We start from the raw sequence: 14,988 nt of genomic DNA, 5'->3' as shown, positions 1-14,988 counted from the left end.
CAAGTAATCAGCATACTGTGTCTGTTTAGTATTGTTGTAATAGAATATTAATTGAAAAACTTTGCATTTTGAGTGTGTGGAAAATAATAATGAATAGTGATTTAAAGTTATAGATTTATAAGATATGATCAATTAATTTTTTTTTTCTTAAAAATTCAAAATTTTAACCTTTAAGGCCCTTTCGAAAAAGGTTTCTTTCCAACTCCTATATCTTTTTACTAGATGTAAAATTTGAAAATCTAACCGTTAAATTACACTTTCTTTATGTTCTTAACATTTTTGTCAAATTTCATTCAAATAAGATGTTATTTACTATTCGATCAATAAACTTATTTTTTAATTTCTTTTAAAGCCTGTCTGATTTTTCTCCAAACTTGTCCGGCTCTTCAAGCTTTCTAGCAAAGTAATTTCGGACTCTCCAAAATCAAAACCAGACACGCTTTTTATCTAAAAAACTTGCAATAATACTGTTCATGTTTGGTAATCCTAATCTAACTATGCTACTCTAATCCTATCAGTACTTTGCGTGTAGTTTACGCCAAACATTGTCTTATTCATGATAGATATACGTCCTTGTACACATTAGCTTCTATTCTATGGCCCAAATTTCTTCACAGCCGCCCACCAAAATTCCACATTTTTCTCTCTTATATCAATCTCATAAAAGTAAAACACGCTCTTCATTCCCTTTTCATCTTTGTTTTCTACCTAACAAAAGTGAATAAAGTAGTATTAAGTTTCTCAAAAAAAAAAAAAAAAAAAGTAGTATTAAGTTCTTGGAATTATTCTACATGGCTCCAATGCAAAACAACCAAATGTTATTACTAGGTTCTTCTAGTTCATCAGCAGCTTCTACTTCCTCATCAAACATAGAGAATTTTAATTCTCAGAATCTTTTTCATGGTGCCAACAACAAGGACAAAATGAAAGCAGAAACCAGAATTCAACATCATGAAGCTAATAACATTTCTGAGAGGGGAGAAAAAGTTACAAAAGGAGACAAGAAGATCAAAAGGCACAGATTTGCATTTCAAACAAGGAGCCATGTTGATATACTCGATGATGGGTACAGATGGAGGAAATATGGGCAAAAGGCAGTGAAGAATAGTAAATTTCCGAGGTTTGTTATCTTTTTCTAATCATCTTTTAGTTCCCTTGGCTTCAAATTATGGTTATATATCGAGGGTTATGATCAAATTATGCGTAGTATAACTATGTAATGTTTGCCTCATTTCATTTTTTATTATATTAATATGATAATATCTTTATAATTCTATTGGATTCCATTTTCTTTTTGTTTGTAAGACATACGCCAAATTTCATGTCTATTGAAGTTAATATTTGAAGTTATGAACATTTGAAATATAAATATTTTATGATTAGCTTCATCATTCTCTGTGATTCCACTTGATGGAAAACTCTCATTAAGTAAAGAAAGATGATTTAGCTTGATTGTTCCTTTTCCCAATCAGAATTTAAGCACAATTGTTTATGTGACCATGCATGACCCGTGTACCTTTGCATGATTGCATGTATCTAAGTAAGCATAATACATTCTTGTCTCATGATGGGTTTTAAATCGGAAATTGGGAATCATTCTCATGTTGAGTCTTTCATCTAATACAGTATTTAGGACTGATACAAGATAGGTCTGTGTAGTTTCATTCGATTCTCCAACCCCAACTGAGTAGTTTAGGTTTGAAAACAGTGGTTTAACCATTGAGGTCTAAGTTGCTCACTTAGTTATGGAGCATAAGTTATGGAGCATAAGGTTGTACAACAACGAACAAAGCCTTAGTCTCAAAATTTTGAAGTCAGCTATAAATCTTCAAAATATTAGTTAAGGTCGATCATATGTATTCTTTTCCCCCATTTTACTCTATCAAAGATTCTAAAAATCATATTATCTGTTACTCCCTTAATTAACATGTCTTTTTTTTTAATCTCTTCTACTAATGTAATTTTGGTCTTTCTTTATATTATTACATTCCCTCAATTTGGATAAACTCGCTATTTCTTACTGGTGCATTAGTTACTCTCCTTTGCACATAACCAAAACATCATAAGCGGCTCTCTATTATCTTTTCATCAATAGGAGCTACTCCTATTTCTAGGCGAATTTCCTCGTTTCAAATCTTATTTTTCCGTGTATATTCACTTATCCATCTTAACATTCTTATTTCAGCCATACTCATTTTATGGAGCACAAGGTCCTTAGAGCTGAAAATTAGGATTCATGCAAAGGAGGCTAGTACCATTTAACGTGTAGAACTTATACCTTAACCATTTTTTTTAACTTATTGAGAAATTCATTTTTGTGAGGGGAAATAGTAGATGCAGATGCATGATTATCTTGGGTAGTACTGGGATATGGCCCCCATTCATTGAATCTGATTGCTCCAAAAGAAGCATTCTTTATAATTATGTTCGACAAACTTAGTTAACTTTTCTTCTTATCGAGAAGTTATATTTCAATTAGTATTAACTTATTTTATAATAATTGGTTGAAAAGTAAGCTTGTAAGTTCAAGACCCATTGAGCGAGCGAGTGTATAACTTACCACTAAAAAAATTAACTTGTCTACTTTTGCTCAATTGACTTAAATGAGCAGATTTGCTTATCTTCATTTTTTTTTTTTTTTTTTTTGAGAAAAATTTTCATTTTGTCTTTGTTACATCGTGGTCAACAAAAATTCACAGAATTGGACACTAGTATACTAAGGCCCTATTTCGTTTGTTGTCATCTTCACGGTGGATCAGGCCTATCTCTAAACTTTTTTTTTTTTTTTTTTTTTTGTGAGAATCACCTATCTCTAAACTCAAATGAGACCTTTTAAGTTTTTTTATTTTATTTATTAACTTTCAGCCAAAAAAAAAATTTATTAACTAGTATACTTTATTCCAAGAGAAAGAAAGTAGAACAGTTAAAAGGTTAACATAGTTTATAACAAATACAAGTCCTTCAGCTTACTGTTTGTGTTCCACTCTATATTCCACCAATTACAACTTGTCATATATTTATTTGACTTTTCTTATATAATAACTAAAGTTTAAAATGGAAAAAAAAAAAATATATATATATATATATATAAATATCAATTAATCTCATGATATACCATAATTGGTGGAACATATAATGAAATATAAAAAGTAGGACAAAGAATTTGTATTTGCTCATAACCAAAATCTAGACTACAAATCAACTGGCCAAAGAAAATTGCATTTGCCAAGACTATAGATAAAAACCATTATATATATATATATATATATGAAAAAGGCAAATGCATATAAATTGTACAATTCTTATCATAATCAAGAACTTTGTCACTAGTTAGTAGCTCGACCTGAAATCATTCATGATGTGCTCAACATGTTAGCATCTCATTGAGCTTGATTTGCATTGTTGGCCTACTTCCACAACCATTCCTTATTTCTTAAATTGCTTCCATTCATTCTTAAACTCCTCTCCAACTATTATGGTCTTGTTTTTTGCACAGTAAACCTCTACTGTGTGTTACCATTTTAGTGAGAATTGATGCACAACCTGGTTGTTTTTTTTCATTCTTTCATGAGGAACCTTTATGATGCATGACAAATTTTCAAAAACAATACTATTATCTTGCAGAAAATGAACTGATTTTGTGTCATTTTGTTTCCAGGAGTTACTACAGGTGTACTCATAAAGGCTGCAATGTCAAGAAGCAAATCCAACGCCTTTCCAAAGATGAAGAGATTGTGGTGACAACCTATGAAGGGATGCATTCACATCCACTAGAGAAGACTACTGATAGCTTTGAACAGATCTTGCAACAGTTACAAACACCAGCTCCCTCATGAAGTACGCCATGTCAAAAAACATTGCAGAGTGTCTCAATGCACACAGTTTCTAATTAATGTACTGTTCTACTAATATGTTCAAGTGTATGCATAGCATGTAATATGAGATGAATATGGAAAGCAACCGATCTTATTTGTAAATAATTTATCCTAAACATGAAATTGAAACTTTTTGAAGAAAAGAAACATCAATTAATGTACTGTTCTACTAATATGTTCAAGTGTATGCATAGCATGTAATATGAGATGAATATGGAAAGCAACCGATCTTATTTGTAAATAATTTATCCTAAACATGAAATTGAAACTTTTGAAGAAAAGAAACATCAATTCATCAACATCTATTTGAAAATAAAAAAGGATTGATAGAGACAATTGTTTGTTACTAGCACCCAAACTGGTTCAAATCATAAAATATCAAAATGAGAGAGGGAGAGAGACATTTCATGTTGGAACTAGGATCATCTCATGTTCATCTCTATATCCACCAAAGCTCCTCATTGGAACAATGCAAATTGCATACACAATTGAAGCAATAGCAAGCCAACCCATCACAACCACCCACCTTCTCCCATTACCACTTCCACCATAAGAATCTCTTCTCATCTCCACACTTGCCACCACTTTCTTTTCGTCCTCCACTACTACTTCTCCTTTCACATATTCATCACGCAGAGAAAAAGAAGACAATGAAGACAACGACGAAGATGAAGAACAACAGCACTGAAAACAAACAGGCAATACATTGCTGAACATCCCACCAGTTTCATTTTCATGATCATCATCATCAGACTCACAAAAGGACACTGATCTCACTTCACTCTCTTGAGCCAAACCATTACATATCTTCTCTTTCCATCCAAAACCCATCTCAGTTTCACTCGCATCCGCCTCAAAAAGCCGCCGCCCTTTCAACCTTCCACTCTCAATGACTGCTTTTCTTTCTCTACGTATCTCTTCCATTGCCAAATCATTGGTCCTCACTTTCCACGCTCCTTCTGGAGGAGACAGTCTTTTTTGAAGTGAAGACATGAGGCTTCTTGGAGAGCTGTCTAGCCTTTGAAGAGATTTAGCCATGTGGTTAGAGTTTGTTGAATATCTTCGTTGGGTTCTTGGGTGAGACTGATTGTAGGAATGCCAATCTTCTTGTAAAACCATGAACTGGTGCTGCAGTTTATCTTGTTCTCTTTTCTTTTCTATATGATAGCCTTTCATGGTGGGGTCCCTTTCTCCTTTTTTGCTCATTTGATCATGGCTTGTGCTTCGTGTGGTTTTTGAATGGGAGAAGAGAGAGAGAGGCTAATTTTGGTTTGAATGTCTAGAGATTATAGCGGGATAAGAACAACCACCCACGTCTTGATTTTATATTTTGAATTTTGTTTTGAAGAAGTTGGGATAAATAAGAATCTACATTAGTTACAATTAAAATTATTAAAAAAAGAGGTTACACACTTCAATCCACCACACTATCAGTTTATGGGATTTATAAGATGTTTCATAGTCATGGGCATAGAGTAATTTACAACGGTTGACAAGACATGTTGTAATTTTTCTATAATAAAAGTAATATCAATAATAAAATCATGTTAAAGAAATATAATATCAATCACAACTTATCACTTGGGAAAGAAATCCTCCCACTTAAATTCTCTAATTCTCTCTAATTTTTAGCAATGAGAGACATATCTAGCATTTAAAAAATTCAATGGTTTAACAACCCCCATTTAAACCACACAAAATCAAGTAATGATGTGAATCACAAATCTGGCTAAAAATTGGAAAAAAATGAAAAGGATCTTGTCTCCTTAATAAATTATGATTTTTTTTTTTTTTTTAATCTCTGTAGCATCTCTTACTCTTTTAGTAATGTATAAATTTCAAATTTGGACCATCAAGTAGGTCTTAATTTATAGATAAGATTTATCTTAAAAGCATGACTAGCAATCTTTAAAGTTTTCCCTTTTTCTCTTCCTAGGATCTGATGAATGATTATTACTTTTGCTTTATTTTTTTATGGGAATTACTTTTGCTTTTAATTCTCTGTCGTTGGTGATGAATCACTTATTGTTTTTTTTACCTGTGGTTTATTGCCTTTTTACCTGTGGTTCACTTATCAGAACCTCATATGCTAAAGTGAACAACTGAACTAATGCAGACAATAATTAGTTATACCCTTTTCTTCATCCTGATAAAATCAAAAAATTATAAATTGACTACGACCCAAATTATTAGATTTCCAAATGATGTAGCTTTAATAGGAGTGAGGCACTGTAGTGCATATACCAGGCAAGCATATATACCACGTGGTCCTGGCAGCTATAATGGTAATCGTCTTCCTTTTTATCTCCCTTTTAACTTTACAGGACAGACTAAATGCCTATTCCCCACCTCCCATGATCACAAAAGAGTAATGTACACAGGGGGGGTCTCTCTAGTATATAATAAATCACATCATCCATAACTATTATACCTTATATTCAACATGGGATACTGCAATTACATAAAGAAACTACCACTTTTCTTGGCATAGGTGTAGGACCAAGCTTATTTGCTAACTATTATTCTACAACTTATTGAAGTGATCAATTGACTGTGAATGGTGGGTTCGCGTGATTAGTGATCACTTTCGCATAAACTCACCATTCACAGTCAACAACTTCAACAAGTTGTGGCAAAAATTACTTGGTTAATATTGATTTATTGGATTTACAGTCATGCTGCAAATAATAACAACTGTGCACTGTGGCTTCCTGAATAAGTTCTTTGCTTATTTGAAAGAGCATTATGGTCAAAAACATCATCATGTGCTTCGGCACCACAATCTTTCTTAGTTCCTGTGCTTTTTCCTCTTTTTTTTTTTTCCGTAACTATTTTATTGTTTGTAACTTTGTACTTTAAAATAAGAGCATTATGATACTAAACTTGAGTTAATCTCCAGTTGTTGCATCCACTTCATGTCAGCTCCATTCAGGACTAGTAAAGTTTTCTCAACAAGCACAGGAAATTGCATAGAAAGCATAAAAATGGCTTTTTAGCATGCATGCACTAAAGAATCCTTTTTCCGTTTCTTACTAATACTAAAGCTGAAAACACATATAACTCAATAGTCAGACATGAATAACAATGAATGAACAAGAACATGACAATTCCAAGCATCATGCATCATAACTTAAGATTCAATAGCAATGCAGCAAATTCCAATTGCAGAAATATCGGTCTCTCTCTAACAAGGTAGTGTTATCTTAACTTCAATATTAGGAACAATAATATATCCATTGCAGGTCAGTTTCTTCTTGTCAAAATTCTTTAATTTTCTACACACAACTTACGACCGATTCCTCTTGTCAATCCTCTATTTCAAAAGCTACCCTCAGAAAGGCTGCTCAGCTTCCACTTTTAGGGTTTGAATTTGAAATGTCCTCTATTATCCCTTTCCCATCCACAGCATCAAAGAAGAAGAAATTTTTTAGGGGGTCCCCTTTGCCTGATATTGCTTTGATAACCTCCTAATAAGTTCAACACTAAACTATGTCAAAATAATGTCTTAAATGTTAAAAACATAACAAAGTGATTCGATATGGCACCTGTCCAAGGATTCCCCCAATGACAGCACAAACTGGAGGGAATTCTCTTGTACCCGTTACCAATCTTTCAAGAAGTGCATCAGGAATATGAGATTCATTCAATGACTGCCACAATATCATGCAAGCAGGAGTTAGAAGATGAACAACACAATCATAAAACATAAGCAAAAAATTCCAAATACCATACATTTGCCTCACAAAGCTCCTTTTTCAGCTTCAGAACACCAGGAAGATCTGCAATCGAAACGTCTCCTGGATGGCGCCCCTCAGCCTCAAACTTTTCTATCACTGGAACAAGAGAGAGGATAATTTAGTAATTATTCTATTGATACAGATGATTTGGAACCTATTACATTCAATCTTAAAAAGTACAAATGAAATCAAAAAAGGCATATTAAATTTGTCACTAGAAAACGCCATAAGCAGCCTTCGACTTCTTATCCAAAGTGTTCAAACTTAATTAAGTAATGGTAGAAGGACCAGGTATAGCAGATGAATTGGTAGTATCTTGTGAAAGTAGAAAATTAGCAGCATTTTTTTAGGAAAAAAAAGGGAAGGGGGGGTGGGGGGGGTGTTCATTGTTAAGAAAGCTTTAACTTTACAATTTACCCGACCTCTCATAGCAAAGTATAGCTTTGACACTCTCCTTGGCAGAGCTCTCCAAGGCACTGAAATTGCTTCCTGCAATGAAACTAATGCGTCAAGATTCTTTTATGAATCTTAAAGAAACCAAAGCCGTTGCAACACATTGTGTTGCCATGGCACTCAAAAGGGAAGGTTTGGATTAGGGATTTAATTCTTCCAGCTAAATCCCTCTCCCTGCCTCCAAACTAAAAATGATTTGGGTAAATAAATTTCATTGAAAGAGTGGGGATGAAGAAAAGAGTATGCGGTACAGAAAAAAGACTAATTAAACTCGACATCTTTAGAAAGAACCATGAGCATCCAAGTCATACCTCAAAACTAGGATATTGCAGTTTGCATTCAACGGTCTCCTCAAGTTTTTTCTGTCAACAAATAAAAACAACACCAATTAAAGGAATGCTTTCATCAAGCATGATATCTGAATATGATTAAATAACTAAGATGCTTAACAGCTAAAAAATACAAATATTAGTCAGAAATTTATAATGCAAAAGTCAAAGCATAGACATTTGAGAACCCTTGGATGAGCTATCTACCATTCCAGAGCCATAACAGTGCTATAGAGACTTTTGAAATTAATACAGCAAATAAGGTTCCACTTTGCATTCAACTATGGCTTGACTACACAAGACTTTCACATGCAAAATTAGTCATTAATCTAAACATTCTAGAATCCACATGTAGAAGCATTTTCATTATGGGTGCAGAAATATTTTCACAGAAGAGTTAACACAATCACAATAAGATATCAACTAGTGATATGGGACAACTGCAACATATAACACGAGGTACAAAATTTACATGGATGCGGAAATATTTTCACAGAAGAGTTAACACAATCACAATAAGATATCAACTAGTGATATCAAACAACTGCAACATGTAACACGAGGTACAAAATTTACATTGAGTAAGATGATCACCTTTGAATATATATGGTCTTGCAGATCAACAAATATTTCACCAGAAGAGTCTCTACAGTCAACTGTATAGAATGCTATATGCTTTGATAACTTCCGGCATTTCTCATTGACCGATTTCTGCAGCCAAGAAAAATCAAACATGTCAAAAGAAACTTATATAAAGAGTAAACCATTTACAAGCTACGCCACATTAAGGAAAACGAGTTTGTATTGTACTTTTGTCACAAGTGAGCAACAACTGACAACTACAACATCATATTTATTGAAGAACTCCCCATCAAAGCCTGACACATCACCTGCAAGATTGAAAATTTGGATTTAATCAAATCTCTTCCAACTGACTTGCACTAGAAAATATAGATTATTAGCAACTTAAGTAATGTAACACGGCCAGCTTTGGTAAATAAATTGTACTCATAAATATAACATCAGCAAGTTCAACAGAACAAAAGGGGCAAACCTTTTTCAACTGAAACACGAACCATCGGATTGAAATCTTTCAAGGAATCACAACAAAGCTCGGCGAGCGTTTTCCCACGATACACATTCTCATCAGGAGGTATCAAAAAATTAGAAGAAAAAAGTGCTTCATCGGTCGCTACCCGATCATCCACCAATGTCAAACTACCAACCCCTGCTAGAACAATGTTCTTGCAAAACTACCCACAAAAAAAAGAGCTTACATAAATCAACACCAAACAATAATTACCATAATAATTGAAATGAGTAAATAAGAATGAATATACCAACATTTAGCAATATATATGATAAATTACCGATTGCCTCAAATCATTAGGAAATGGTAAACACAATCATTAAACCATAATTATAATGCCACTCCCCCCATGTATAGGCCCAGACTCCTTAATTAGTAGAACCTAGGAAGCTCGGACACGAACACGAGCATGGGTATGGAGACGGGTACAACATGACAATACAAGCAATTTCTGAAAAATTATAACATGACGAGACAAGTATGACACTAGTACAACATAGATACGACACTGCACCCCCAATGAAGTGTTTGTGCTTCCTCGAAGTAGTGTAGAACCCAAGACATGATTTTTTTTTTTTTTTAATTTTTTAAATGAGAGAGAACCCATGACCACTCTGATACTGTAATAAATTACCGATTATTCTAAAAGCTTAAATTCTCACGAAGCAGTGAATAATCATTCAACCATTACTCTAACAACATTTAAAAAAAATTAATAAATTAAGAATTACCTCAGCAACAGTCCCTTTCATTCCACATACTAATATATGAGATTTGCTCAATCTAAAACAAGCAAATAAAATAAAATTGTTAGTTAAAAATTAAAAATTGCAACTTGATAATATAACTAAACAAAATCATGATATAAATACGAATTACTATTTCTAACTCATGCTCATGCATTATATCAAATTATTGAATTATTAAATTTAAATTAAAAATTAAAAATTAAAATAAATAAATAAATAACAGAGCTAGCTATAAGAATGAACTCAATGAATAAAATCACAAAATGAACAGCAAAATTTTGGAAAGAAAAAAAAAACTTACCTTCTTTGAGCATCAGCGCCCCAAACCCTAATTTGGCGGTCGTAGAGAGCAGTCTCTTGCTCAGTCAACTCTTCTCCGTCCATTCCTAGCCGTAACCTGTTTTACAAACCCTAATTCAAAGCGCAGAGAGAGAGAGAAACCCTAGAAAAGCTCGAAGTGCTGCGTTTTATGAATAGTGAAGAAGAAGCAAAGCAAAGCAAATACGAGCTCACAATTTTTTGCTTTTTTACTTTGAAATGAAACTGAGATAGCTTGGTTTTTTAGATTTTTAATTTTTAATTATTTTTATTTTTTTGGGTTTCTAATATGAGTTGGGCCCAATGGATGGGCCTTTCTTAAGGGCTAATCCATTTATGTTTGAGATGCTTTGGGTTTAGAAACTAACAGGCCTGAATTCATGGGCCTAATTTGGATCTAGCCCAATTTAAGGATTTGTATTATTAGGCAAAACTTTTGCATAATTAACTTCTTTTCTTGTTTTTACATTTTTAAAGTAGCATGTTATGCACTTATGCTTGACGTTTTTATTATGATTGACGTAAGATAAAAATAATAAAAATTATGTGAGTAATTGGACCTCGGTGAAAGTGATACTAAACTAATTGTAAAGATTATGTGAGTATTGGACTTAAGTAAAACTGTAAAAGTGATATTAAATTAATCATATTTTTTTCATTGTGAAAAAAAAAAAAAAAATTGTCTTTAATATTAATCTTATTGTAAAGATGCTCTCTATTACTTCTTCTTTTTTAAGTCAAGATGTTCTCTATTAATAGTCCAACAATTATTATTTTTTCACTTCTTTTTAAGTGAAAGGTAACAAGGAGGTACAAAAAAGAAATTGCCATCTTCTATATTCTCCTTTAATTTAAATCTCTTAGTATTGGGTAACTTTGCATAATTTAAACTTCAAGAATCCTTTATTTGATAAGAAAGGAAATCCATCACGTATTAAGAAGGCTTAGGATATGTTTGGATACCTCTTATTGCTAAAAATTGAAAATTTATGATTGAAAACACTGTAACAAAATAATTTTTAAATGATGAATAGTGTCCATGGGTCCCATGAACAGTTTTTAAATGATGAATAATTTGTGTTTTTCCGTACAGCTGGGTCCCATGAACAGCGCACGGGACCCAATTGTTGAACGCAAACGCCAGACGTGATGAGTTTGGAACGCAATCCGAAGTCACACTTAATTTCACGGATTATTTAAATGAGTCTATTTTATGGTTTAAACTAAATATTATAAATCTAAAAGTATGAATATTAATATGTTCAATTTTGAATAATGTAACACCATCAATATGGTTAGATATAAGAAATAAAATCTCATTATAAAAATAGAGTATCTATGTCATTTAATATAAGATCTTACACACCCTTTATTTCACTTGAAATAAATTGAATTTTATCTTTGTTGTTACATTTTTTTTTTTTTTTTTTGAGATAGTTACAATATGCTACTAACTTCACAATTCGAACATTTTCTCCCTAAACCCCCAAACACTTTATGCATGAAAATATGTCAATTAAATTACAAAACTCTTTACTTATTACATTCATGATGAACAAGAAGAAAGACAAAGACACATGAGACTTTTAAAGTACCTAGAGAACATTGAAGCAAGTGAAATGTTTGTTGAGTGAATAAGCCGAGTCTTTGCCTCCTCAACGGTCCACAATAAAGCCTTCAATCCTACAAAAACTTTTACTAGAGTGAAAATCACAAAAGATATTTACCATAGAAAATACTAATTTGAAGCAACAAATAGTGTAAATGCATCGACTGAGAATCATGGTGTTGACCCAACTTAGAATAACATTTCTAGTTGAACTGAGCTAGATAATTAAAGTGCCCATATGTCATTTAAGTTCCCAGTAGGTGGGAGATAATTGCTTACCAGGATCTTGATGTTTATTTTGCTTTGTGTTTCTCGTCATGGTCTTTAGTCTTGCATGACGTTGCTGCTTAGACTTCAAATTGTTCAAGTCAGAACTTTGAGTCTTTCTTCTCTTACCATGGATTCAAATTTCAATATAGGTTCTGCTTAAGAAAATACGATAAGGCAATTCATGTACGTATAAGGGAAATAATCTAGGAGTCACTTAGAATTGAGAAGTGCAACAGACAGACCTTAATGCAACTTCTCAGGAAATATTCAAAGCACCTAATGCATTAACAATTAAGGTTAATAATGATTATTAATGGAACATGTATTTGTCATAGATAATGTTGATTGAATCCTATAGAGACAAACTTCCTTCACAGTCCTTCATGGTCATTGACACATATAAACCTATTTATCAAAACGTACACAGATAAACCCCAAGCACATGTTCACGGAAAAAGATGCAATAGTTATCTTATACATCCAATCCAACACATATATGTATCATATATCGCTCTCACAACATGCACTTCCACTCAATTATAAATCAACACCTTACAAAAGGTAATGATTATATAAGACAAAGATGTATAAGATACCTTCTCCTTTCCGTCACGTAAGAAAGTTGGAAGATTCAACATGATGTTGTCGTTATTTCCTTTCTCTGGGGGTCCTGTTTTGGTTTCCCTAGAATGCAACACTTGTCGGTGCAGAAGTTTAACACTTATCAAAACTCATTGACCTTGACTTTCAAGGAGAAGCAGCCTTTTTGTGGGGGTGAAACAGATGGCAATTAATGACTATTGTACTCTAGTTTGTTACAGAATTAGAGGCGGAGCAAGTGAGTGGATTGAGTTAGAGCTTGCTCTGCAATAGCTTACTATAGGGAATAGTGTAATGGCATGTTGCTACTGTTGATTTGTATCGTTTGTATGAGATATTAAGTTCTGTGCAGTTTTGTCTTTCAGGGCTTAGCTGGGGGAGGTAGGGGTCGAGCCCTAAAAAATTCGACACCTAGCCCCTTTTATTTCGTACTGATAGATTTGTTTTCTTTTTAATTTTATCTTTTGATATTATCTCTTGAGTCTTGAGATTTCATTATCACAAAAATACAAGTAATATCTTGTGTTATTATATCAAACTTAAATTTCAATAATCAATAGTGTTAGGAGCTCAAATTCTTTAAGTAAAATTCATTATTATTCATTAAAAAAAAAAAAAGTGTATAAGAAATAAAATTAGGAAATAAACTATAGTTTGATATTATTTTTAAGTTGAACCCTAAAATTTTTTATGCACAAATGAAATGCTTACTATATGGCTTAAAATGATACTATAATTTAATCATTTTATAAGTTTAACAAAAATTGACATAAATTGTACTTGAAGTTAATCTAGTTATTAAAAATTATTCAAAGAGAACTATAAATGAAATTTTGACTATAACAATAATAACTACACGACTTAATTATATGTGTGCGCGCGTATGCAATAAGTTTATCTTATAGGTATATTGAGAGATATAAAAGTTAATAAAATATGCCCTCTTAAGTGAAGCTCAATCTGTACTCTTATATAACAAGAGAGGAGAGAAATTGTTGTTAGCTAGTATCTAGATATTGTAATCAAGTAGAGTTAGAAATTTTTCTTAAAGAGGCAAGCTTTTGGATTCAAATAATAACCTAAAGAATATGTATATATATATTCTTGTCACAATCCAAAAAATGGCAATGAATGTAACACTTTGCTGATGAAGTTAAAAAAATTAATCAAATTCATTCATTTTCATCACTTTCAAGGAAATGGCAATATTTTTTGTGGGTGTAACTAATGGAAATTAATTATTTCAGTTGGTGGTAGAAGAGCAAGAGCCCAGAAGAAGCAAATGGAGCTGACAGAGTTTTGTCTACAAGTGCATAAGAAGATTGCGAGAGATAAGAGTAATGGCAGGTTGCTATAGTTAGTATGTATGAGATAAGATTCTATGCAGTTTGTTTGTCTTTCTGTGCAAGAGGTGATAAAATTGGCCTAAGCCACAAGGTTGCTATAGTTTTTAAATTACAGTAAAGAAGTTAGTGATAAAAATAGGCCTAAAGGCATAAAGTTATTATACCTTTATTAGACACAGAGTCTCAAACAATAATAACTTATTAATAATATAAGTATAATGTATAGTACAAGAAAGTAAAAATGGTGTGAAGTAGCATGCATGATGGATAAATTACAATTAATTTTAAATTAATTCAGTTGATTTCAAACGTTTCAAATTCAAAATAAATTATGTTTTCAAAAATATTTTACTGCAAATTATATATATAATATCCATTACATGTGATATGTGGTTAATAGAAAATCTTTAAATAAAAAAACACCTGGTGTAAATAAATATCCATATATAATAATGTCTATTAGGCTAAAAAGAAAGAAATAACTGGTAATAGACTAATCGAAATTTTAAGAGGATCGATCCAATCAGAAGCTGAAGTTCAAGTTGTAGTAGCAGGAATTTGCTACTACAAGTACAAGTACATCTATGATCTATAGATGTACTTGTTCTTGTA

At 32.3% G+C, this 14,988-nt stretch overlaps 2 protein-coding genes across 2 annotated transcripts; one reads left to right on the top strand and one right to left on the bottom strand.

Annotated features, from left to right (window-relative positions):
• The first annotated feature begins 673 nt into the window (after positions 1 to 673).
• LOC126701701 (probable WRKY transcription factor 43) lies at positions 674 to 4,048 on the top strand. The gene is made up of 2 exons (XM_050400009.1): positions 674 to 1,120; positions 3,659 to 4,048. The coding sequence occupies exons 1-2, from the start codon at positions 792 to 794 to the stop codon at positions 3,834 to 3,836; spliced, it is 507 nt and encodes a 168-aa protein (XP_050255966.1). The 5' UTR covers positions 674 to 791; the 3' UTR covers positions 3,837 to 4,048.
• A 2,928-nt stretch (positions 4,049 to 6,976) lies between these two features.
• On the bottom strand, positions 6,977 to 10,781 carry LOC126701700 (SUMO-activating enzyme subunit 1A-like). The gene is made up of 10 exons (XM_050400008.1): positions 10,535 to 10,781; positions 10,216 to 10,267; positions 9,449 to 9,647; positions 9,205 to 9,284; positions 8,989 to 9,105; positions 8,377 to 8,427; positions 8,035 to 8,101; positions 7,608 to 7,708; positions 7,421 to 7,525; positions 6,977 to 7,342 (listed from the first exon to the last, which is right to left on the bottom strand). Exons 1-10 carry the CDS (start codon positions 10,615 to 10,617, stop codon positions 7,220 to 7,222), a joined length of 978 nt encoding a protein of 325 aa, XP_050255965.1. The 5' UTR covers positions 10,618 to 10,781; the 3' UTR covers positions 6,977 to 7,219.
• Positions 10,782 to 14,988: the final 4,207 nt, after the last annotated feature.

Source organism: Quercus robur, chromosome 10 (genome assembly GCF_932294415.1).
Source record: "Quercus robur chromosome 10, dhQueRobu3.1, whole genome shotgun sequence".
NCBI classification, from domain to species: Eukaryota; Viridiplantae; Streptophyta; class Magnoliopsida; order Fagales; family Fagaceae; genus Quercus; species Quercus robur.
Note: the sequence above shows the minus strand (reverse complement) of the source record. Positions and strands in the feature narration are given on the sequence as shown.

What these genes read in the sequence shown, in the direction of transcription:
- LOC126701701 (XM_050400009.1), top strand. Translation starts at nt 792, where the DNA reads ATGGCTCCAATGCAAAACAACCAAATGTTATTACTAGGTTCTTCTAGT. An exon ending in AAGAATAGTAAATTTCCGAG is followed by an intron (nt 1,121 to 3,658) that starts GTTTGTTATCTT and finishes TTTTGTTTCCAG; the next exon opens with GAGTTACTACAGGTGTACTC.
- LOC126701700 (XM_050400008.1), bottom strand. Translation starts at nt 10,617, where the DNA reads ATGGACGGAGAAGAGTTGACTGAGCAAGAGACTGCTCTCTACGACCGC. An exon ending in TCGTGTTTCAGTTGAAAAAG is followed by an intron (nt 9,285 to 9,448) that starts GTTTGCCCCTTT and finishes TCAATCTTGCAG; the next exon opens with GTGATGTGTCAGGCTTTGAT. An exon ending in TGCAATATCCTAGTTTTGAG is followed by an intron (nt 8,102 to 8,376) that starts GTATGACTTGGA and finishes GTTTCATTGCAG; the next exon opens with GAAGCAATTTCAGTGCCTTG.